This window comes from Stomoxys calcitrans, chromosome 1, assembly GCF_963082655.1.
Source record: "Stomoxys calcitrans chromosome 1, idStoCalc2.1, whole genome shotgun sequence".
Lineage (NCBI taxonomy): Eukaryota > Metazoa > Arthropoda > Insecta > Diptera > Muscidae > Stomoxys > Stomoxys calcitrans.
The window spans coordinates 198428141-198451831 of record NC_081552.1 but is presented as its reverse complement, the minus strand read 5'-3'; the positions used below and the strand labels follow the sequence as shown (position 1 = coordinate 198451831).

The 23691-nt window shown below is 38.4% G+C and overlaps 2 protein-coding genes across 15 annotated transcripts in view; one reads left to right on the top strand and one right to left on the bottom strand.

The window, feature by feature from the left end:
• LOC106087003 (protein disabled) overlaps positions 1 to 3958 on the bottom strand; it is a 54447-nt gene extending 50489 nt beyond the window's left edge. The window contains exons 1-2 of one of the 2 annotated variants that reach the window (XM_013251870.2): positions 3293 to 3958; positions 2904 to 3189 (exon numbers count right to left, since the gene is read on the bottom strand). The gene's annotated coding sequence lies outside the window, so the exon portion shown is untranslated. The remainder of the gene's footprint in view (positions 1 to 2903; positions 3190 to 3292) is intronic. The other variant, XM_013251871.2, reaches the window with a different exon arrangement.
• The window catches only part of LOC106087000 (LIM and SH3 domain protein Lasp), a 423009-nt gene that overhangs the window by 60664 nt on the left and 338654 nt on the right, over positions 1 to 23691 (top strand). For 4 of the 13 annotated variants that reach the window (XM_059370385.1, XM_059370388.1, XM_059370386.1 and 1 more), the window contains exons 1-2: positions 9052 to 9233; positions 10237 to 10539. The exons of 1 other annotated variant lie outside the window; for it this stretch is intronic. In XM_059370385.1, the coding sequence (XP_059226368.1) occupies positions 10471 to 10539 (69 nt within the window). In that variant the 5' untranslated portion in view covers positions 9052 to 9233; positions 10237 to 10470. Of the gene's footprint in view, positions 1 to 9051; positions 9234 to 9258; positions 9278 to 9435; positions 9608 to 9916; positions 9968 to 10236; positions 10540 to 23691 lie in introns of those variants that run through there. 8 more of the 13 variants (XM_059370414.1, XM_059370412.1, XM_059370408.1 and 5 more) reach the window with 6 other exon arrangements.

Below are 23691 nucleotides of genomic sequence, written 5' to 3'. Positions count from 1 at the left end.
CAAAAACCTAGGTAGTCACTCAGTTTATAAGATTATGAAGTTTTGTAATAATTGCGTATAAAATTTCAGAAATCTGTCCCCTTCTGTAAAAATGTGTCAAATAGTACCAAGAACAATAATATAGCGGAAAAAATCATTAAGTCGCCCAATATATATATTGTCACGGTATAAATGAATGCCAATTTTGAGCGTTTTAGCTCAAAACGTAAAAAAGTACCATGTTGTGTGTTTTTGTATCTAGATGCTCGTATTAAAAACAAATCTACTAAGCGCCCAATATCTACTGTCAAGTAGTAACTGTATCCTAATTTTAAGTGCTTTTGTTCAATTCGTAAAGAATGTACCATTTTGTACGTTTTAGTATCTAAATGTACGATTTTAAATAATCTTCTGGTCACCCAATATTATGACATTATTACCAGGTAGCGTAGTAAACAGCTGATTGCAATTTTTTCTCTCGAAGCGCGCTATCAGTCAATGAGTTTTGGTTGTGTGTGTTATTAGACCATGACACACAAACAATGAAAAATGGCCCGAACTAGTAACCTACTCAAAATCGAGTAGCAATAATCACGGATTTCGACAGATAATGCACTCAACATTTTGTTGTTGGGCAACTGCCACTAACTGTAAATGAATATATCTTGCTAAGTTCCAAGTTATATTCATTTACAGTTAGTAGCAGTTGCCCAACAACAAAATATTGAGTGCACTATCTGTCAAAATCAGTGATTAGTGCAACTCTGATATGTATGTAACTAGTTCGCGCAATTTTTTATTGTTAGTGTGTGTTATGGTTCTTAACTATAATACACACAAACTCGTTGACAGATAGTACACTTCGCGAGAAAAAATTGTACTCAGCTGTTTACGGTACACTACCTGGTAATTAAGTCATGCTAGTAACCTACTCAAAATCAGAGTTGCAACAATCCCTGATTTTGACAGATAGTGCACACAACATTTTGTTGTTGGGCAACTGTCCCTACCTGTAAATGAATATATCTTGCTAAGTTCTATGAGTAAAACACCAGCGACATGTCGCTGCGCCAACACAAATTTCGCTTCAATTAATTGCAAAGGTAATTAATTGCTCACGAAATGAGCAACAATCATTATTATCTTTGGTGTGTGCTGTTGTTTGACTTTTGTTTGTATATTTGTGAAGAATAGGCATTTTCGCTGCGACTTTAAATTTTTACATTTACATTTTACAAGATATACAATCTGGTTGGTCTTCCTAATATCGTAAAAGTGGCACAGTTTCGATTCATCAATTCCTCTTTGTGTTCCTTCGTAAGTAGAAAAGCAGTTTGTGCATCTTGTAAAATTCCTAAAATCTTTGGACTGAAGTTAGTACTAGGCTTAAACTAGCGAATCTGCTTGTGTATCTTGTAAAATTCCTAATCAGTTTGTGCATCTTGTAAAATTCCTAAAATCTTTGGACTGAAGTTAGTACTAGGCTTAAACTAGCGAATCTGCTGGACAGGTAAATAGAACAAACCGACTATACAAAATCTCTAAATTCGGCTGTTGGCCAAACAAAACAAGACTGTGGAGGGCAAAATGGCCACAATATTGCAATTATTAACCAGCAAGGAAGGACAAAAGTGGGGCGGTGCCGACTGTACAATACCCTATACCTACCCTATAAGTACAATGTGGAGCTATATCTAATTCTGAACCAATTTTTATGAACCTCTACGGTTGACAAATGGCAACATTATTGGAAATTGCCAAAAATCTAACGAACATATATATATGAGCTATATCTAATTCTGAACCTATTTCGAGCAAATTTCTCAGATAATGTGGTAGTCGTCGAGGAATGCGTTGTGCAAAATTTTGGCATGATTGGTCAAACAATGTGCTTGCAGTAGCTCTTGGGGTGAAAATCCGTCGATATACATATATGACAGCTATATCTAAATCTGGGCCGATTTCTATGAAATTCAACAGTAATATCAAGAGTGGTAAGAAAATCCTTACTGCAAAATTCCGAAAGAGTCAATTTCAAACTGAGCACTTTCTTGCAATATTTCTCAAAATCGGATGAACATATATATATGGGAGCTATATCTAAATCTGAACCGATTTCGAGCAAACTTCTTAGATAGTGTGGCAGTCGTCGAGAAAAACGTTTTGCAAAATTTTGGCTAGATGGGTCAATAAATGCGCTTGCTGTGACCCCAGAAGTTAAAATCGGGCGATATATATATATGAGAGTGATATATAAATCTGAACCGATTTCCATGAAATTCACCAGTAATATCGAGAGTTACGAGAAAATCCTTCGTGCCAAATTTCGAGAGAATCGGTTAACAAATGACCATTTTATTGCATTATTACTGAAAATCGGACGCACATATATATGGGAGCTATATCCAAAACTGAACCGATTTTTTCCAATTTCAATAGGCTTCGTCTCTAGGCCGAAAAACATCCCTGTACCAAATTTTAAGACAATCGGATGAAACTTCGACCTGTACTTTGTACACAAATTAACATGGGTAGACGGATAGACAGTCGGACGGACAGACAGACGGACATAGCTAAATCGAATCAGAAAGTGATTCTGAGTCCATCGGTATACTTATCAATGGGTCTATCTCTCTTCCTTTTGGGTGTTACAAACAAATTCACTAAGTTACACTGTACCACAGTAGTGGTGTAGGGTATAAAAATCACAATGGCAAAAGAAATAACCCCATAAACCATCATCATCGATGACGATATTGTGGACCATTGTAGTGGATCATTGTAGTGGATCATAATATTTCGACACTTGGCGTAATTTTATATGCCTTCGGCACTTTATCCCTGATTCACGAAAAATGCGCTTTACGATGTGAATGAATGGATACCAATTGAATATGGATGGATTGTTTCGACGTGAAACTTACGTTTTGTTTACTTTTTCGTTTTGTTTGCCTGACTGGCTAGCTAGCTGAATAAGGCTATGTTTTTTTTTATTCTCTTTTATTTTTTTAATCAGATGTTTTCGTTCGGCTCTCGGCTCGTTTCCTCTATTTACCTCAAATGCAATTTTACCGACAATGTGAGAGAGGGTGGTTGATTTGGTTTATTAACGGTAGTATTACGTTTGTTTATTTTGTTTTTGCTATAGCGGTTGTTATTCGACGGACATGAAGGGGTGGTTGCTGACGACTGCTGGGTAATAGACGCCCCCTCCGCACACGAAGACGAAGAAAAGAAAAAAAATTGTTACACTAGCGAGCTGCTGCGCGTTCGATATTATAGATATTTTCAATTCACCGGCTTCCACACTCACGCACACGAATTTTGAATGGAGAAGAAGAATACAGCAACTTTTATCGATTTTTCACTCATTCAAATAATAAAAAGCTAAGCATTACGTTGGGTGTTTGGTATTTCTGATTGTTTTTGGCAAACTATTTAAGGCATTTCTTATAAGAACTGAACGGTTTCGTAGGATTCGGACCATTGACTCGTTGAAAATCATACAATATTACGTGTGTTCCTTCGGAAACAGGTCATACATAATAATGTGGAACCCAAATTTTTTCACATTTTCACTTGGCTATCATCACTTTGATATATATCTATTTTTTAACTTTTTGATGGACAATTTATCAAAATTTTGGTTTTCTTTTCCTTTTTTTGGAACTTTTTCTATTAAAAGGTCTATTTAACTTTTTGATAATAAAATACCGAAAAAATACACTTGTGATGAAAAAATTTTATGTATAACAATAAAACAGAAATTGGCTTCAACCTTTTTTCCATCAATTTTCACACTATTGCTGAGATTGCTCACAAATGGTATGGAATTTTTTAACTTTTTCGGTAATCTTGTATAATTTTTTAGTAACTTTTCTCAATAAACTTATAATGGCCGTTTTCTTTTTCAGTATATGAATAGTCCTCCGCCCTTAATACGTTGAAAATCATTGAAAATTCGATTATGTCAAACGGCAAAGGATTCTTCTTTGATATCCTTTCGTCTGCGAGAGTTTGACAGTTGTTGTTTGTGTCTGCTAGTGATATCCACTTAACGTAGCCAACAATGTATTGTTGCTGACGCCGTTACAATTATGTTCATGTATTTAACGGTGAATGTGAATGCTTTTTTTTTTGCTACGAGGGTTGTTAAGAAAGAACTGTCAATATCAATATTTATTGAAACAAGAAACAAAATCGGGAGATTGGTTTATATAGGAGCTGTATCAAGCTATAGATCGATTCAGACCATATTGCAGACGTTTGTTGAAGGGCATGGGAGAAGCCGTTGTACAAAATGTGTGCCAAATCGGATGAGAATTGCGCTCTCTAGAGGCTCAAGAAGTCTAGATCCCAGATCAGATCCCAATTGCGCCCTTTAGCGGCTCAATAATTTAGGATCCAAGATCAGTTTATATGGCCATACCACCATATGGACCATACTTCAAATGTTGGAAGTGATACCAAAACATCACGTGCGAAATGACAGCCAAATCGGATAAGAATTGCGCCTTCTAAAAGCACAAGAAGTCAAGTCCGAAGATCGGTTCATATGGCAGCTTTATCAAAACATGAACCGATTTGGCCCATTTACAATCCCAACCGACCTACACTAATAACAAGTATTTGTGCAAAATTTCAAGCGGCTAGCTTTACTTCTACAAAAGTTAGCGTGCTTTCGACCGACAGACGGACATGGCTAGTTAGACTTAAAATATCACAACGATCAAGTATATCAATATATACTTTATGGGGTCTTAGACGCATTATTCGAGGTGTTACAAACAGAATGACGAAATTAGTATACCCCCATCCTATGGTGAAAAGTATAAAAACAACTCTTGGAATAGCAAACAAAATAAATACATATGTAACTATTAGGAAATCAATAAAAAAAGGGGATAAAGTGTAGCATACAGGGAAACCCACAAAAAAAACTCAAGATGACCCCAAGAACATAAACGTACAGTACATATTTTCTGAATTCAAAAGCCGACTATCGCATCGAGATAGTTGGTCTATTTTATAAACATATACTCACTTAGATTATTTGAGTACATTGTGATACCACGGTAGCGACAAACAAGGCCTCTAGTGGGAATCGAACCCACTATCACTGGTAATCCGAGTTTTAAATAATCTGTTCTGAGCGACGAACCCAAAGATATCCAATGGAATTGTAGAACATACGAGCTTTCAAGACTATAAACTAAGATAAATTCATTTCCAGGTCGGAACAGTTGGGCAACAACAAAAATAACCGACGACACTATCTGTCAAAAGCGCAACTCTTGATACAATCAAGATATATTCATTTACAGGTAGTGGCAGTTGCCCAACAAAAAAATATTGAGTGCACTATCTGTCAAAATCAGTTGTTTTTGTGTTATAGTTCTTAACTTTAATACACATACAACCAAAACAGATAGTGCACTTCGAGAGAAAAAAAAAATTTACTCAGCTGTTTACGGTACACTTGCTGGTCATTATGTCATGGGTACAATTAGAAGGTAAAGTCATGAGCCCAACAACAACGAAATCACCTCTGGGGATGGTGGCGCAAATTCCCACTAGGCTGTCAAACTTCTGTACACTGTCAAATTGACATTCTAGTTTTTGTTTGTATTATCATGTGTAGCAGTCACAAGATCAAAAGAGTTATGATTATTAAATATAAATAAATAAATAAATATTAAAAAAGAAACAAAATGTAAAAACCTTTAAAATCCCTACAAAGCATTTGACGTTCAAGTGGGATTTAGATACAAGTCTGAAATCGGAAAATGTTGTCAGCTGGCCTTCTAATTGTACCAAGGTGCAACTCTTATTATGAGTATGTTACTAGTTCGTTGTTTGTGTGTATTGTGTCTCTTCACTATAAACGGGGTTTTATATGGCTAGGAACTACGTCTGACTTCCAAAATATATCAATACAAAGTTTGGATGCCGTTCTACTGTGGTGTTTAATTTTCGTACGCATGCAAATACCCATGGCGAAAAATAAAGGTGTTCTGATTTGTAGAACAACTACAAATTATGTGGTGCAATCCGCCATCTTGTCATCAAGCTGATGAACACACACACACATCAAAAAATTTTTACGTGCGCATACATAAGCAGAGAATATGCGAGAAAGAAGATAACAACAAAGAGAATGCAAACAAAAATCTGTCATCTTATTACCGTCAAACTTTGGCGGCTGTTAACAGCTGTTCGCGTGAGACCACCTTTTACACAGGTAGTGTACAGCAAACAGCTAAGTACAATTTTTTCTCGCGGAGTACACAATCCGTCAACGAGATTTCATAACGTTCGGTTGTGTGTGTGCTTTATAGTTAAGAACCACAGCACACACAAGCAAAGAAAAATGGCGCCAAATCACTGATTTTGACCATAATCACTCATTTTGACATATAGTGCACTCGATTTTTTGTCGTTGGTCAACTGCTCCTACCTGTTAAATTTGTCTCGCAAAGTACCTAAACAAAGCAATTGTGGGCATTGTTTACATGTACTATATTAACCAGCAGGTGAAAAGGTGACTGGGGCCCCTTTTTATTTTCAAGCTGAAATTACTCCTTGATGGTCTATGGGAAGTACCACTTGGTCCCACATGTATTCTAAGGAAATTTTATCTAGAAAAAATTAAGATTTCAATGTGTTTAGTATGGGACGTGTGAAAATGTCCGGTGATCCTTGTACTGAAATTTCAAGAAATCGTTAATAACTGTTGTTGTTGTTGAACATTTTCACAAGATTTTACTCTTGTTGTGGGTACTTCATTTTTCTCACTTAATGTTCATTTCGAAAATAAACTGTTTTACAAACATAATTGTTGTTATTTAGTTTATATGTCTTTTAAAACGGCACAATGCACAACGTAACGTTCTATTAACTGTTTAACACATGCTTTTGTTATTATTCGGCGGGTAAAAGCAGTATTCGGTTGGTCACAGCTGTGTCATATGTTCTCATTTTTAACGTCGTCACATTGAGTGCTGGAGAAGCTATAGAATACAAAATTCAAAATTGGGATTGTGTTATTTTTCATTAAAAAGTTAATGGAATAGCTAAGGTAATATTTTGCTAAATATGTATGCATTTTGAAGAGCTTTAGTTCAGTGTATCCTGACTTCAGTGCAACAAAATTCTAGATAGCTATTCATTGTAGGATTATTTAGTACATCTATCTACCGCTAGGATTGTATTGGTATGGTTTTTCACAAGTTGTGCATCTATTGTGAATGGAAGACTGGAATTTGCAGCAATTACCAATTGAGTACACAAAAGTTAATAATTTTAATCAATTTTCTCGCTATATTTATTTTGTAAGTTTTGAATAAAATGTTGACAATGAGCATAATTGTGATTGGCAAATATTATGTATGTTCGCATACTCAAAAATTTGTGCACGCCCTGCAAGTAAGTACCCTTACATGGCGAAACAATTAAAGGTGGTCTCATTTGTAAAGGGTGATTTTTTTGAGGTTAGGATTTTCATGCATTAGTATTTGACAGATCACGTGGGATTTCAGACATGGTGTCAAAGAGAAAGATGCTCAGTATGCTTTGACATTTCATCATGAATAGACTTACTAACGAGCAACGCTTGCAAATCATTGAATTTTATTACCAAAATCAGTGTTCGGTTCGAAATGTGTTCATTCACCGTTCAGCGATGAGGCTCATTTCTGGTTGAATGGCTACGTAAATAAGCAAAATTGCCGCATTTGGAGTGAAGAGCAACCAGAAGCCGTTCAAGAACTGCCCATGCATCCCGAAAAATGCACTGTTTGGTGTGGGTTGTACGCTGGTGGAATCATTGGACCGTATTTTTTCAAAGATGCTGTTGGACGCAACGTTACGGTGAGTGAACACATTTCGAACCGAACACTGATTTTGGTAATAAAATTCAATGATTTGCAAGCGTTGCTCGTTAGTAAGTCTATTCATGATGAAATGTCAAAGCATACTGAGCATCTTTCTCTTTGACACCATGTCTGAAATCCCACGTGATCTGTCAAATACTAATGCATGAAAATCCTAACCTCAAAAAAATCACCCTTTACAACAATCATAAATCATATGGTGCAATCCGCCATCTTGCCATCAAGCTGATCGTCGTTTTGCCAACACACGCAAACAAATTTGTGTGCATTTACAGATGCATCGAATATGGACAATGGAACGGGGCGCGGAAATAGGATCAGTATCGGCGTCTCATAGAACCCTTGGAGAAATACTCCAAATTTTGTATATTTGGAGGGATTACAAACGGAATGACGAAATAAGGGTAACCCCATCCTTTAGCTGAGTATTCTATTCAGTTTTTCGAGCGGAATGCTGTCAAACTCCATATAAAAAAACGTCGGCGAAACGTTGGCTGAAAAGTAGTATTCTGTTTATAGTGAGGAAAATGGCAAGAAACTATTATAGTGGCAACACTTGAAACTATTGCCGGCATCATTTTAGTTTTGTAGATAAAGAAACGTGTTTTGGTAGCGAAACATTTGATTGCTGTCAAATTCCGCTCGCGAAACAAATACAAATTTTAGCGGCTATTCCGAAAGCAAAATAGAATTCCAATTCTATGGCGGAATGAGAGTATGCCAACCTGTCAACATTTTTCGAAAAAGTGAAAATATATTTTAAATATGTAAAACCAAACTTTCAACACAAATGGGACTTTTCAATTGAATAAGTTTAAAATTAGAATTTTTGCATACAATTTCAAAACTATTTGGTTAAATTTTACGATGCTATAAACAAAAGACGTATTTCATCAGTTTGTATTTTTTCATGGAAATCCAGAACACATATGTATGTACGAAATTAGCCTGTATGTACGAAATTTTCCTTTAAACCACACTGCATAGTACATTTTTACCTCGAAAACAACTGTGTTTTTGTATGCTACGAGTTTTTTGGTCGCAGACTCTAGAATCTCTCATTGGGTTTTAACTCGTATTCGGCAGGTCATCAACAGGCAACGACTTTGCGCTGAGCCGAGCCGTCTGCTACGTTGCACAACGGCGTCACTTCGTTAAACTTCATTCACACATTCCACCATTTCTTCTTCATTATTTATTTACTGTGCAACTGTGCAGCCGTTGTGACGTCGTGAAGTGTTAACCCCAAAGTCCGCGAGAGCCCCACACAATAAAGAGAAGAAGAAGCATTTATTAATTTCAAATTAATTGAAATCTAAAAAAATAGCGAATAAATTTAATAAGATCGAAAATCATATAAAAGTGAGTTAATTTCATGAGTGTGCATAACGAAAATAATTTCGGTGGTAATAGATCTGCAAAAATATCTACTGAAAAAATAGCAAATAAAGAAATGTGTGAAAAAAAGTGATCGTATCTCCCCCATGTTAAGCAAAGAAACAGCAGCAGCAACCAGCACAAAGTATAAAGTAGTGGAAACAAAAGAAATACAAGAAAATACAAAAGAAGTCGTTCGTTGGCTGGCGGCTGGGTGAAGCAACAGTGTAACAAATCTCCAGCAGCTCCAATTCAACAACAACAAAAATAATACATATACCTATTTTCAATTTTGTTGTATTATAAATTGTGATGGTGTTGCTTGAATTAAATTAAGCTGGCTGGCTCAATCCCAGTGTGTGCGTGTTTACTTGTTAATTTTTTTTTGATTCCATAATAAATTAAACAAAAAACAAGTGTTCCTTGATAACAAAGTCAAGTTCATATGTATATAAAACACAATAACTTACATATAAGGAAAATTGTTTCATTACCAAAATTAATTTCAGTTTCTAAATATAACTAACAAAATTAAAATTGGAAAACATCCATAAATTTTAAAATTCTTTGCATTGTCAACAAATTAAAACTCCCTTTGTTTTTTCAAAATCCATTTCATCTCCATCCATTCTGTTTCTCTCCCTCTCTTACCCCATTAATGTTAATAGTTCGCTTGCCTTAGTGTGTGTGTGCCTTTGAATAAATGTAAAAGACAACAAGTAAGAAAACAGTGAAGATCAAACGCAAACCAGTCTGTGGAGCAGAGACAACAGCGACAACAGCAGCATAAAAATCACCAACAATTTGAAGATCTTTTTCAACACAACAACAAACCAACACTAACAACAACAAGAGGCAGGCTCCTATATCAACAATAATAATAAAATAAAAGAAATAAAATCTTAGTTGTTATATTCGTGCGAATTTAGCTTGTTATTCTTTTATTCTATTTCTCTCTCTCTCCCTCTCTCTCGTTCTCCTTTGATAGAATAGCAAATTTAAAGTTTTTGTGTGCTGTGCTCAGAATTAAGATTCTCTCAAAGAGCCCCTTACCGCACTTGTCCTAAGGTTTCTATTGTGAAATTCGAAACGACCCCCAAAAAGGCAAAACGAAAACAAAACGACCAAACGAAAATAAAAACAAAGTGTTAAACATCTGTAGAACTACAACTACCTACAACTTTACTACCAAGAATTTACCCCAGAGAGGAGCTGTGCAAAAATGAATAAAACCTGTGCTCGCTGTCAAAAGGTGGTCTATCCCATCGAGGAGTTGAAATGTCTTGATAAGGTGAGTTGTTACATTTTATTTTATTTTTTTTTCGTAACGTCGCCATCAGCCGCTTTTTTTATTAATGGTTGACATTCGATGTTGTTGTTGTTTGTGTTTCTGCACACCAAGGGTGAATGCATGCAGTTATTTGGGAGGTTTTTTTGTGAGTGCCATGAAGCACCGGCAGGTAATTAGTACCGCCAATGCTGGCGTAAGAATGGATTATTGTTGGCTGCTAACTTTTGTTATCCCATGCGAATGCATTTGAACTGAAAAAAAGAGGAAAAAACAAATGAGTGCAGCAAGTGTTGATAATGACTCGACATTCAAAAGTAGTTGTGCTCAAAATAATGGGAAAGCGAAAAGACGCCTAGGTTGCAATAATTTGTTATTCGATTTGGGGAGCGCTTTAAATAGTTTATGACGTCACCAAACGGTTGAAGGGACTACGAAAAACATATGGAGAACCAGATGAACTTTGGAATAGGCGGAAAAGGTATGTTAAGTGCCAGACTTTGTGGAAAAGACGTTGAGAGACACTGACACGGATTTACAGGTTGAGAATAGTGGAATGCTCCATGCGGAGTAGCTGCAATTGCAGTCGTGGACAATCAGCGGTATGGAGCGCAGAGTCTCAGTGAGATGCCGGCGGCACCGGCTCTTGCACAAATATTGAGTGCCTATGATGCTCGATTTGACAAGGCGAGTTATAGGCGCCTTTAAATAACCAATGGTCATTATGTTCCCGCGGCGATCGGTCCTTTGGACCGGAACGAGCTTGCTCACGTATAGGAGCCAGACAAGGATCGCCATCTCCACATATAGGCATGTGGCTTCGACAACAACAACACGACGAGACAATGCCTCAGTGTACAACACTGCTACAACAACAACAGCAATGCTGCAGGTAACAGCTTCCAAGCCTTGTAAGTCTAAACAATTTCTATTTATACCCTACACCACTACTGTGGTACAGGGTTGTTGTTGTAGCAGTGTGTTATACACTGAGGCTGCAGCCCTTGCCGATGAAGAAGTTCATCGGATCAATCCGGTATGTACAACCGGCTGCCAACCAGCTGGGATTGGTGGTACAGGGTATTATAGCTTAGTGAATTTCTAGACCCATTGATAACTCAGAATCACTTTCTGATTCGATTTAGGTATGTCCGTCTGTCTGTCTGTCGGTCTGTCCGTCTGTTTGTCTGTCCATGTTAATTTGTGTACAAAGTACGGGTCGCAGTTTTCATCCGATCGTCTTAAAATTTGGTACAGGCATGTTTTTTGGCCTAGTGACGAAGCCTATTGAAATTGGAAAAAAATCGGTTCAGACTTGTATATAGCTCCCATATGTATGTTCGTCGGATTTGCAGTAATACCGCAATAAAATGGTCATTTGTTAACCGATTCTCTCCAAATTTGGCACGAAGGATTTTCTCTTGAATCTCGACATTACTGGTGAATTTCATGGATATCGGTTCAGATTAATATATAGCTCTCATATATATATATATATATATATATATATATATATATATATATATATATATATATATATATATATATATATATATATATATATATATATATATATATATATATATATATATATATATATATATATATATATATATGTATATATATATATATATCGCCCGAATTTCACTCCTAGAGCCACTGCAAGCGCATTTATTGACCAATCTTTCCGAAACTTCGTACAATGCTTTCCTCGACGACTGCCACAGTATGTAAAAAGTTTGCTCGAAATCAGTTCAGATTTAGATATAGCTCCCATATATATGTTCGTCCGATTTGCAGTAATATTGCAATAAAATTGACTTTTGTAAACCGATTCTCTCAAAATTTGGCACGAAGGATTTTCTCTTGACTCTCGCCATTACTGGTGAAATACATGGAAATCGGTTCAGATTTATATATAGCTCTCATATATATATCGCCCGATTTTAACTTATGGAGTCACACCAAGCGCATTTATTGACCCATCTTGCCAAAATTTTGCAAAACGCTTTCCTCGACGACTGCCACAGTATCTGAGAAGTTTGCTCGAAACCGGTTCAGATTTAGGTATAGCTCCCATATATATGTTCGTCCGATTTTGAGAAATATTGCAAGAAAGTGTTCAGTTTGAAATGGATTCTTTCGAAATTTTGCAGGAAGGATTTTCTTATGACTCTCGATATTACTGGTGAACTTCATAGAAATCGGCCCAGATTTAGATATAGCTGTCATGTATGTATATCGAAAGATTTTCACCCCACGAGCTACTGCAAGCGCATTGTTTGACCAATCTTGCCAAAATTTTGCACAACGCTTTCTTCGACGACTACCACATTATCTGAGAAGTTTGCTCGAAATCGGTACAAAATTAGATATAGCTCCTATATATATGTTCGTCAGGTTTCGGGCAATTTGCAATAATGTTGTCATATGTCAACCGTAGTTATTACAGTTTACTCGCCGAGGTCCATCAAAATTGGTTCAGAATTGGATAAAGCTCCCACATTGTACTTATAGGGTAGGTGTAAGGTATTATACAGTCGGCACCGTCCGACTTTTGTCCTTCCTTACTGGTTTTCTATAAGTCGCTTTTAGCGCCGAGCCCTTGGCTCTAGATCATGAAGATCTACCTTAAGGCTTCTGGGCGGTGGATATCTATGAACAAGATGATGATTTTGATGGTCTCTGCGACAACAGCTTGGTTCTGTTGAATATCCAGATTCAGAATTCTGTGACTAAGATGGGGTGTGTCCAGAGGCATCGAGTGTATCTATCTGAGCAGTTAAACAGCTGGCGTGTGTTACGTGGTCCCAAATCACAATTGGGACGCCCAACCTGCACGTTGGCATAAATCCTTGTCATGTAGAAGTTGACGCCGCAGCATCTGCCGGATCGTAATTGAGCCAGAACTACTTTGGCATGCCGCAAAAAATCAATTTCCCAGGTGCTATGGGTGACGGTCGTTCTCCAAGGACAATATTCACCCGGTAACTATTCACCGCATCTGGTACCGTGTCTGCAGGAATTTCCCTACTCGTATGATATGCAACTTGATCTAGGGGCTCTCTTTTAGTGCCGAGCCTCTGGCTCTAGATCATGAAGATCTACATTAAGGCTTCTGGGCGGTGGATATCTATGAACAAGATGATAATTTTGATGGTATCTGCGATAAAAGCCCAAAAGGTATTACATAGACAGCATGTAGTATCGTCAATGCACGGGTTAGATTTTTGTCTGCTGATGGTGGTGGTCCACGTGAGAACTGAGGAGACAGGCCGTCGCAGTTCAAAGAGCGGCATTCTGACAGATCTGAATATTATGCCAATGCCTGTCACATAGCTGACGAGACCACACTGGCGCTGCATTACTCACCGCAGACCGGCCAATTGCCTTGGTCAACAAGATTTCTTTGTCAGCACCCCAAGTACTGCCGGCAAGTGACTTGGAGATCTTGTTTCTACTTTTGACTTTATCGCAAATTGCTGTGGCCCGTGAGAAGAATGCGTAAGAATTGTCAAATGTGACGGCAAGTATTTTGCGACACTTGATGATGAACGGAATTGTTACTCCTTTGACTATAACATTCATCTCATTACCCACCTAATGCATGTACGTAGTGAACAATGTGGCTGAAGATTTTGTGGCAGATGCCTTCAGTTCCCTTGTGAAATAAGCGGTAGGTTCGTTGGGGTAGACGCTTAACCTATCCCAGATGTCATCAATGGGTGGAGGGCCTGATGCCTTGAACGTACAATCGTCCGCATGTGATACGATCTCTATGCCTTCTGGAGTGGGTGGAATGAAGGATAGGTAGAGGTTAAACAGTGCCGGATTACCTCGCCTTGGGGAACTCCCTCTTTCACTGTACGTTGTTTCGATTTCTTATCCCTAAAATCCACAAGCCACTGTAGCGCAGAGGTTAGCATGTCCGCCTATGAAAACATTTTCAGCGGTGGCTTTTCCCCTCCTAATGCTGGCAAAATTTGTGAGGCAATATGCCATGTAAAACTTCCTTCCGAAGATGTGTCGGACTGCGGCACGCTGTTCGGACACGGCTATAAAAAGGAGGCCCCTTATCATTGAGCTTAAACTTGAATCGGACTGCACTTATTGATAGGTGAGAAGTTTGCCCCTGTTCCTTAGTGGAATGTTCATGGGCAGTAGCAGACTCCAGGTAAATCCAGATTCTTCAGCATAAATAAAGTCCATCGGTGCCCAACGCCTTGGTGACTACGTGTCACGGATGACATTCGTAACTTCGAGAACGGTAAATTTTGATGGCGGTCCATCGGCTCGGAGACCACGGATACAACGAATGGCTCTACTTTTATCCCTGTCAATCTCGCTCGAGACGCACAATAATTTGACGGTTGAACAACCTGGCGCACCTCTTTGGATCAGTCACAGTTAAGTCGCCTGTCTTCCCTTTTACCGGGTTTCGAGAGTCCGGGTTCCGGGTTTCGGGGCTGTAAACTTGGCCATTAATTGGGCCACAAAAACCAACCAGCGCAAAGTGGGAGATCGAAAAAAAACTAGTATAAAATATGCCGTGAGAGAACGGGTAGAGATATTTCTTTGGGTTTTGGAATGGTTAGAGCTGAGGTGTTTGCGAGATCGTGTGAAAGTTGGCCACCTCGTTATTTCAAAATTTTTTTGGAGCTGCAAAAACTTCGTTTGTGGTCCGATTACCAAAAATTTCTCAAATCAAATTGAAAATATTCTAAAAAACAAACGAATAGAGATATCTTAAGAATAATTTTTGAATTTTGCTGCAGGTAAAAGTGTCCTTAAAAAACCAAAATTAAATTCCGTCCGACTTTTTTTTACAAAAATCTTCAAAATACCCCTCTCAAGCAAAAATGGTTTCAAAATCGGCATTTTTTAGTAAATTTGCAGTGGTAGCTACAAATATTGTTAGGTGAAAAAATTTGATTGCATGGGTTTAGGGGACATATGGAGTAGATTAGGTTAGATTAACAAGAGGGTGCAGATATTAATCCGCCCATGCCACTATGGATATACCCCTAAGCCAGTAGTCGGCTTGTTGTGTGCTCAAAAAATTAAAAAGTAACCTCGAAAAAGAAAATTTTAAGTGAGGAATTCGGAGCTACTTACAAAATGCTTAATTGTTTTCCATAGCACTCCCCTAAGTTGGTATCGTGTCCCCACCTAAGTGCCGGTGTCTATAAGCCGTGATAGCCGGGCAATTATATAGGAAATGATCCAACGTCTCATCATCTTCCCCACATGCCCTACACATGCTATCACTTGCCGCAGCGATTTTGCATAAGTGAGCTCGTAGTGCTGTGTCCCATTATGATACCAAAAGCTATACTGACCCTCTTCTTACTTCCTTTCTGTAATAGTCTCGTCCTCTCATGATCCGGATCACCCTATAGCATTTTCGTCGTCCTACCGACATTTTCGCCGTCCTACCTACCACAGTGTTACTAGCGTGTTTGTCTCCACGCCCTTAAATCGGACTGCGAAAGGTTTCGCGTTAACCAAGTTTATCGACGGCAGTTCTCTGGCTTTCGCTGCCAAATCGTCTGCCATTTCATTCCACCTTACTCCGTTATCGCCCGGTACCCACACAATGCAGATTGTGCTATCCTCAGAAAAGGCTTTAATCTCCTTCTTACATCACCATCAAACGCATCACCAATCTCCGAAATCTGGTGTTTTCAAAAATTAGGGTAATGAGAAGTGGTTTTTAGGGGAGCTATGGCAGCTCAGACATTTCGACTCAAATATGGATATTAAATTCATGCAACTCTCCCAAATCCCTTTAATTTGAGGCCCATATTGGCATGGTCGGTAAAAATGAACCGTTGGAAGGGCGTTTTGGGGTTGGGGCGGCAACCGGTACTTTGCCCTGAAAATAGATATCAAATTCGTTCTTTACCCCCAAATACCGTTGATTTGAGCTCCAATTTGCCATAGTCGATAATGAAGTTTAGTTTAGGGGGTGACGCCCTAAAGCACCTCCTAAACTGAACTCTATTTGCCCCCAAACACTTGTCCACCTTGTATAGCTCGGGACTTGAATTCTATCCCCATATATTTCATGTAGGGGTCACTATCGCCAAGCGCATGCGAGATGGGTCTTTACTGCACGGAATGGTGCATCACGAAGGCCAATCTCCCACCTCCACTTAAACGATACCTACGTAGCAAATTGTATCCGTGACAACGGTGCAGGCTGCAGGTGTTGGTCAGCTTTGTCTCCTGGGTGGATGCAAGCAATATGTTCTTCACACTCACAAAATCGACGATCTGGCCTCCGAGACCGCTTCAATTCAATTGCAAGATTGATGCACTTCACGGCAATAGTCCGGCAATATTGGGGCTAGGGTGCTGCTGTTGCGTATATTGCCGCATGGGAGAGTTCAAAGGGGTCGCGACGAGGACGCTGAAGGCGACGACGACAACGCTTGTGACCCACTGTTGTCTATGTGCGAACATATTCAGTGAGACCATACTCCCTCAGTGACGTTAGGTCAGATCAAGATCGGAAATGCCCCACTCCATTCAGCGGTTACAACTCACCGACACCGACCGATGATGGAGGTGATTCTGACAAACCGAACAGAACCAGAGTCCAGGGTACTTTTCCCGGCACCGACTAGAAGCGTGCGGAGAAGGCACTCCGGGATGTGCATCTCCCGTGACGAAAAAAAACGAATACGTACACTGATGCGGCAGTCCATGTCGATGAGGGACTCCAACGGGTCAATCCGTTGCGTACAACCGGCTGCCATGGGAATGCTTTGTTAGTCTGATTGCTGACGAACATTATAACCTAACATTTAAAGTGAACTTGCAAAAAATGTTTATGGGTTAGCTATATCAGATAATGGATTCAATTAACTACTTGCTATCAGCATACACATATACGGTGTCGTTATGTCACCAGCTGATAAACAATTTTTTTTTTTTCTACCTCCTCTCATCTTTCATGTGTTTTAAATGAAAAGTATTGAAATTCAAGAAGAAAAAAAAAAACAAGTAAAAGCGTGTTAAGTTCAGCCGTGCTGAATCTTGGGAACCCAACACTATGGATTCTGTTAAAATATGGGAGCTATATCTGGTTATAGACCGATTTGGACCGTACTTGGCACAGTTGTTGAGAGTTATAGCAGAACAATATATGCAAAATTTCAGCCAAATCGGACAAAAAAAGCGGCTTGAAAGGTCTCAAGAAGTCAAAATCGGGAGATCGATTTATATGGGAGCTATATCATGTTCTTGACCGATTTGGACCGTACTTGGCACAGTTGTTGGAAGTCATACGGAGCACTATGCAAAATTTCATCCAAATCAGATGAAAAGTGAGGCTTCCAGTGGTTCAAGAAGTCAAATCGGGAGATCGGTTTATATGAGAGCTATATCAGGTTATTGACCGAATTGTACCGTACTTAGCATAGTTGTTGCAAGTTATAACAAACACTGTCTGCTGTTATTAAAATAAAACTTTTGAAAAAATTTAGTGGTGATTATGAACTGAGACACATTTACATAGGTTTTTTTATTTTTATACCCTCCACCATAGGATGGGGGTATACCAATTTCGTCATTTTGTTTGTAATACTTTGAAATATGCGTCTGAGCTCCCTTAAAGTAAATATATACTTGATCGTCATGTCATTTTAAGTCGATCTAGCCATGTCCGTCCGTCCGCCTGTCGGTCGAAAGCACGCTAACTTTTGAAGGAGTAAAGCTAGCCGCTTGAAATTTTCCACAAATACTTGCTATTAGTGTAGGTCGGTTGGGATTGTAAATGGGCGAAATCGGTCCATGTTTTGATATAGCTGCCATATAAACAGTTCTTGGGTCTTGACTTCTTGAGCCGCTGGAGAGCGCAATTCTTATCAGATTTGATTTCAATAACTGTGATAAGTATGGCTCAAATCGGTACATAACCTAATATAGCGATCTTGAATCTTGACTTCTTGAGCCTCTAGAGGGTGCAATTTTAGCAAAAAATTACTGCTGTCCTATTTTCAGCAGACTTTCTGCTGTTACAGCAAGGATTTTTGATGTTTTTACTACAAAATTTCTCTGAGTGTATGCAATATGACACCTGATAAGACACATCTGAGAAGATTGTGATTTAATATGACAATGCATGTAATAGTCAATAATTAGAATATGTTCCACATGCGTGTGTATTTTGATGCCCAATTTTATTAGTATCCCTACCATACCAATCAGCAATGTAATGCAGCAAATGTGTGTTACTGGCACGGCACATCCGTCGAAGCAAATGTAAAAGTAAAATCACCAATGACAGCAATAATTACAATTGCAACATACATTATTAGCTGGAGGGGGGAAAACTATTCACAAAAGAAGGATTAGCACAGTTAATGCCTTGAACTACCACAGAGTCACTAATGGTGGGCTATTAAAGTAGTGTCTCCACAACATGGCCATTCTAAGTCACCAGAACACATTCGTTCCTGACTCCAAACCATTTTGAATTTTGACTCCACACATTGACTTAGGATAGAATGGTGCTCTCTACACAGAAAAAAAGAAAAATTGTTTTCAATCACGACATTAATTGATCTAATTAATTTTTTAATTGAAACTGAAAAAGGTGATTGAAAAAATTTTCAATTAAAAAATGCATATTCAATTAAAAAAGTGATTGAAAATTTTTGAAATTTACATTTAATTTTTTAATTATTTTAATTAATTTTTTTTAATTGATAGAATTAATTAAAAAATAAAATATCCAATTCAGTTTTTAATTTGATCAATTAAAAATTTAATTGAAAATAATGAATATATGAAAATGTTATAAGGGTGACAAATACGATCCAAATCAGTCTTTAAAATGATATAGCTCCCATATAAACCGAACTCCCGATTTGACTTCTTGAACCTTTACATGCCGCAATTTTTGTCGGATATGGCTGAAATTGTACATACGTTGTTCTGTTACGACTTCCAACAACTGTGCCAAATACGGTCCAAATCAGTCTCCCATGTAGTGTGGTCTCGATCATCCTTGTTCGGTTCCTAGAAGCTTTAATTTTTGCTGGTTTAACAGAAGTTTGGTATGTAGAATAAAATTATGCCCTTCAACTAAATTTATTTTGCAAAAGTTTTTAGCAGAATCCATGGTGGTGGGTTCCCAAGATTCAGACCGGCCGAACTTAGCACGCTTTACTTGTTATATATAAGATAGAAAGTGTTTATCATAATTTTTAACGACTAGACTTTTTCACAAACGGATAGTCATAGCAGTGCTTTTGAGACTAAAATCGTTTCCGATTAAATTAGAAAATGATGGAAAGAACTCTCTGCCTAGACGACTAACATTTGTTTCTTTTTGCCAAGTACCCGCTGGGTACTTGGACCCAGGTTTTAATACCAAATTCGTTTTCTGGTCTCCAATATCTTTCATTTGATAACCTTATTCTGCCCGTCGGACCACTTTCGGTGGCGTTTTTGGGGTAAGGGGGAGGTCCGCCTCCACCCGATGTTTCCTTCCAGACAAATGTACACAATCTATGAAAATTTTAAGAAAATCGGTTCAGCCAAGTGTCATATAGTTATAATGGGTCTAATGGCCCATGGGTTGACCATGGGTTGGTGTGATCCCCTATACTTCGATCTGATTTTGGTTGCCAGATTCAAAATCTACTCCCGAATACCTTTTATTTGAGCCCCATATTGAAATGAACGTCCAATATGTCTGTTTGGGGAAGTTTTTGGGGTTGGGGCGGCCCGATGGGTACTTGGACTCAAATTTTTGATATCATATTCGTATTCTACTCTCCAATACCTTTCATTTGATCCTTCATTGTCCCCATCGGGGCACTTTTGATTTTGGGTTGTGTTTTTGGCATAAGGAGCATGGTCCGTCCCCCTTCCGATATCGAACAATTATATAGCCTATGTTTCCTTCCAGACCAACCTACACACAATATGCGAAAATTTCGAGAAAATCGGTTCTGCCGTTTTTCAGTCTATACGGAACAAAGAAACCAAGTCCCATATATCCGTGATTGGCTAATGTGCGTTTTTTGTGGGGGTGGGGTGACCCCCGATACTTCGGCATTAATTTGTATGCCAGATTCTTTGTCTACTCCCGCATACTTTTAATTTGATACCCATATTGTCCTTATCGGTCCACTTTTGATTTTGGGTGGTGTTTTTGGGGTAACGGTGGAGGGTCCGCCCCCTTCCGTTATCAATAAATTATAAAACCTATTCCTACTTCCTAACCATATTCGTAAACTACTCCCGAATACCATTCATTTGAGTCCCATATTGTCAAGATTATTGTCAAATAAACCTAACTTAAAGGGTTTTGGGATTGGGGCGGCCCCCCAGGTTCTTGAACCCAACTTTTATTATGAAATTCGTACTCTACTCTTAAATACCTTTCATTTGAATTCCATATTGTCCTGATCGGTCCACTTTTATTTTTGGATAGTACTTTTGGTGTAAGGGGGTGGGTCCGCCCCCCTCCCGATATCAAAAAATTATATAGTCTATGTTTCTTTCCAGGCCAACCTTCACAATATGTGAAAATTTCATGGTACAAACAAACAAAAATTGATTTTTATATATAAGATCTTTTGGGGGCCACCGTATCGCAGAGGTTAGCATGTCCGCCTATGACGCTGAACGCCTGGGTTCGAATCCTAGCGAGACCATCAGAAAAAATTTTCAGCGGTGGATTTCCCCTACTGATGCTGGCAACATTTGTGAGGTACTATGCCATGTAAAACTTCTCTCCAAAGAGGTGTCGCTCTGCGGCACGCCATGCGGAATCGGCTATAAAAAGGAGGCTCCTTATCATTGAGCTTAAAACTTGAATCGGACTGCACTAATTGACATGTGAGAAGTTTGCCCCTGTTTCTTAGGCGAAATTTGCATATAAGACTTTTTAAGATTCAATTAAAAAAATTATGGGATCAATTAAATTTTTTATTGAAAATTGCCTAAATATCAATCACGATCGTAATTGAAGCAAGTTCAGGTTCAACTAAAAATTTAATCAATTAATTTTTAATTGGAAATTGCCTAAATATCGTGATTGTTATTAAAAAAATCCTGATTTCATTAAAAAGTGATTAATTCAATTAACTTTTTCGTATTGAATACATTTTTATTTTCAATTAAAGTTTCAATTGAAAAATTTTTGTGATATTTTTTTCTGTGTGTCTGTATTCCCAGTTGTTTTTCATCATTAACTATATCTGCATTGGTATTTGCCCCAACTCTTATACACCTCTTATACGAGTATTTTTTTGGGGGATTTCAAATGTATGACGTTGTCTTTGTTTGTCTCTGGATTCCATGCCGTAATTCCATTGGCTTAGTTTCCTTTTCTATGTTCACAAAAACAAAAAAAAAACCGCAGTGACGAATGTGTGTGGAGGTCCAGCACACCGAGGAGTGCAGTCGTTCAAATAGTTTACCGTGCTGTCTGTGATGGGCCACCGTTTTGTTTTGCACATTCCCAAATCTCACACTTGCAACAACAACATTACAACAGTATTTTATGGGATTTAAGCATTTTGCGTCAACAGAGTAATGCCCTACGTGGGTATTTATTCTTAACCGCAAAACCAATAATTTTTTATTTCAGTTTCTTTTTTGTCTATAATGCAGGCAAAAGTAAAATGTGAACTGAAACCAAGCTTTCGATGACCTGACCGATTTTGTTGGACGTGTGCTTGGGGGGCAGGTATGCAAGTGACAAGACAATTTCGTTTTCACTCAAGTGTAAAGAAATTGCTAAAAAAATAAAAGAAGCGAAAATTCTCATGAAAGTGACAAAGCACCAAAGCGTTTTAAATCTAAAGAAATGGATTTAAAACGGTTAGAAATAAGCTTAAATTTTCTAATCAATCATTGCTGTTCTATTAGCTTAATGATTAGGGACCTCCTTTTTATGATCAAGTGCGTACTGGGTTCCGATGAGTAGTTTAACATGACTTTAGGCCTTACACATTATTTCAGTTTTAGTGCGGGGTTAATTATCGTTTAAATTGTTTCCTTATGTTCCCCTCATTTAGGAACAGTGTGGAGACTTCCTTTATATCATGAGTACAGTTAGATTCAAGTTGTTAGCTTGATGATAAAGGACATCTTTTCTTTAGTTAAGTGCAAATAGTATGCCACTGAGCGCTATTCCTAATCAAATTTGTATTTAATATTGAAAGTTCAATGACATTTTTTATGAAAATAGCATTTCGTTTTTCGATCTTTGTATTTTATGAACTTTTAATTAAATAATCAAACTCGAGGTCTTAGTTAAAAATACAAATATTTGAAAAAACCAGTTTCTATGAGAATGAAATTACAACATACCGTAGCGTGTTGTCCTCCCCTCCTATAGGTGTGTGTGCCTTGGCACCTGTAGTCGAGACCAATGCTTCAAGCGCACAACTAGTCGTCAGACTAATTAATGAGGGAGAGACGGATAAACCACAGGGATGCACAGTTCGTCCCTAGCCCTTAAGTAAAGGTGGTGTTTCTGACTCGGATTCAGACAGCGACTGTGTCAATGCAACAGTCATCGCAGCCGAATCGAGAGATGAGGGCATCGGGATGACAGCAGAAGTGAGCGATGGTTTTGCTAAGCTGACAAGCAGACCGAGAAAACGATCTGGTGCACGACGAAGGAGACAGAGGAGTATGTACCGGCAGCGTAATCGGGCGAAAGTGCAGGATGCTGGAAAGGATAGAACTGACATTCCAAGCACTTCTACGGAAGCTGGAAAAAGAATCAGATCTCCCGGAGAGCATAATACTGCTAAAATGCTGAAAAAGAAAAAGAGCTGTCCGCTGTCAAGTACTTTGGTAAAACCAAGCCAGCAATCCCACAATGGAGACTCCAGACAGTGTCCTGCGGAGGTAGACAAAGTCGGAACAGGAACGAAGAAAGAGCGCACGGCCCCTGAGTCTTCATGGAGGACTGTGACTTCCAAACTTATCCCACATCCATCACGGAAGGGGAAGATGGTCCCTAAGAATAGTAAGGAGCCGTCCTCTTACGCTAGAGTGGCAAGGAAGCACAACAGAGATGAGCATCCGGTAGGATTCCTACAAATCATCGGTCCCAAGTGGTGGATCTGGTTAACGATCGGATTTTTGAACTGCGTTTTGTGTCGGCGGAATGTATTGATA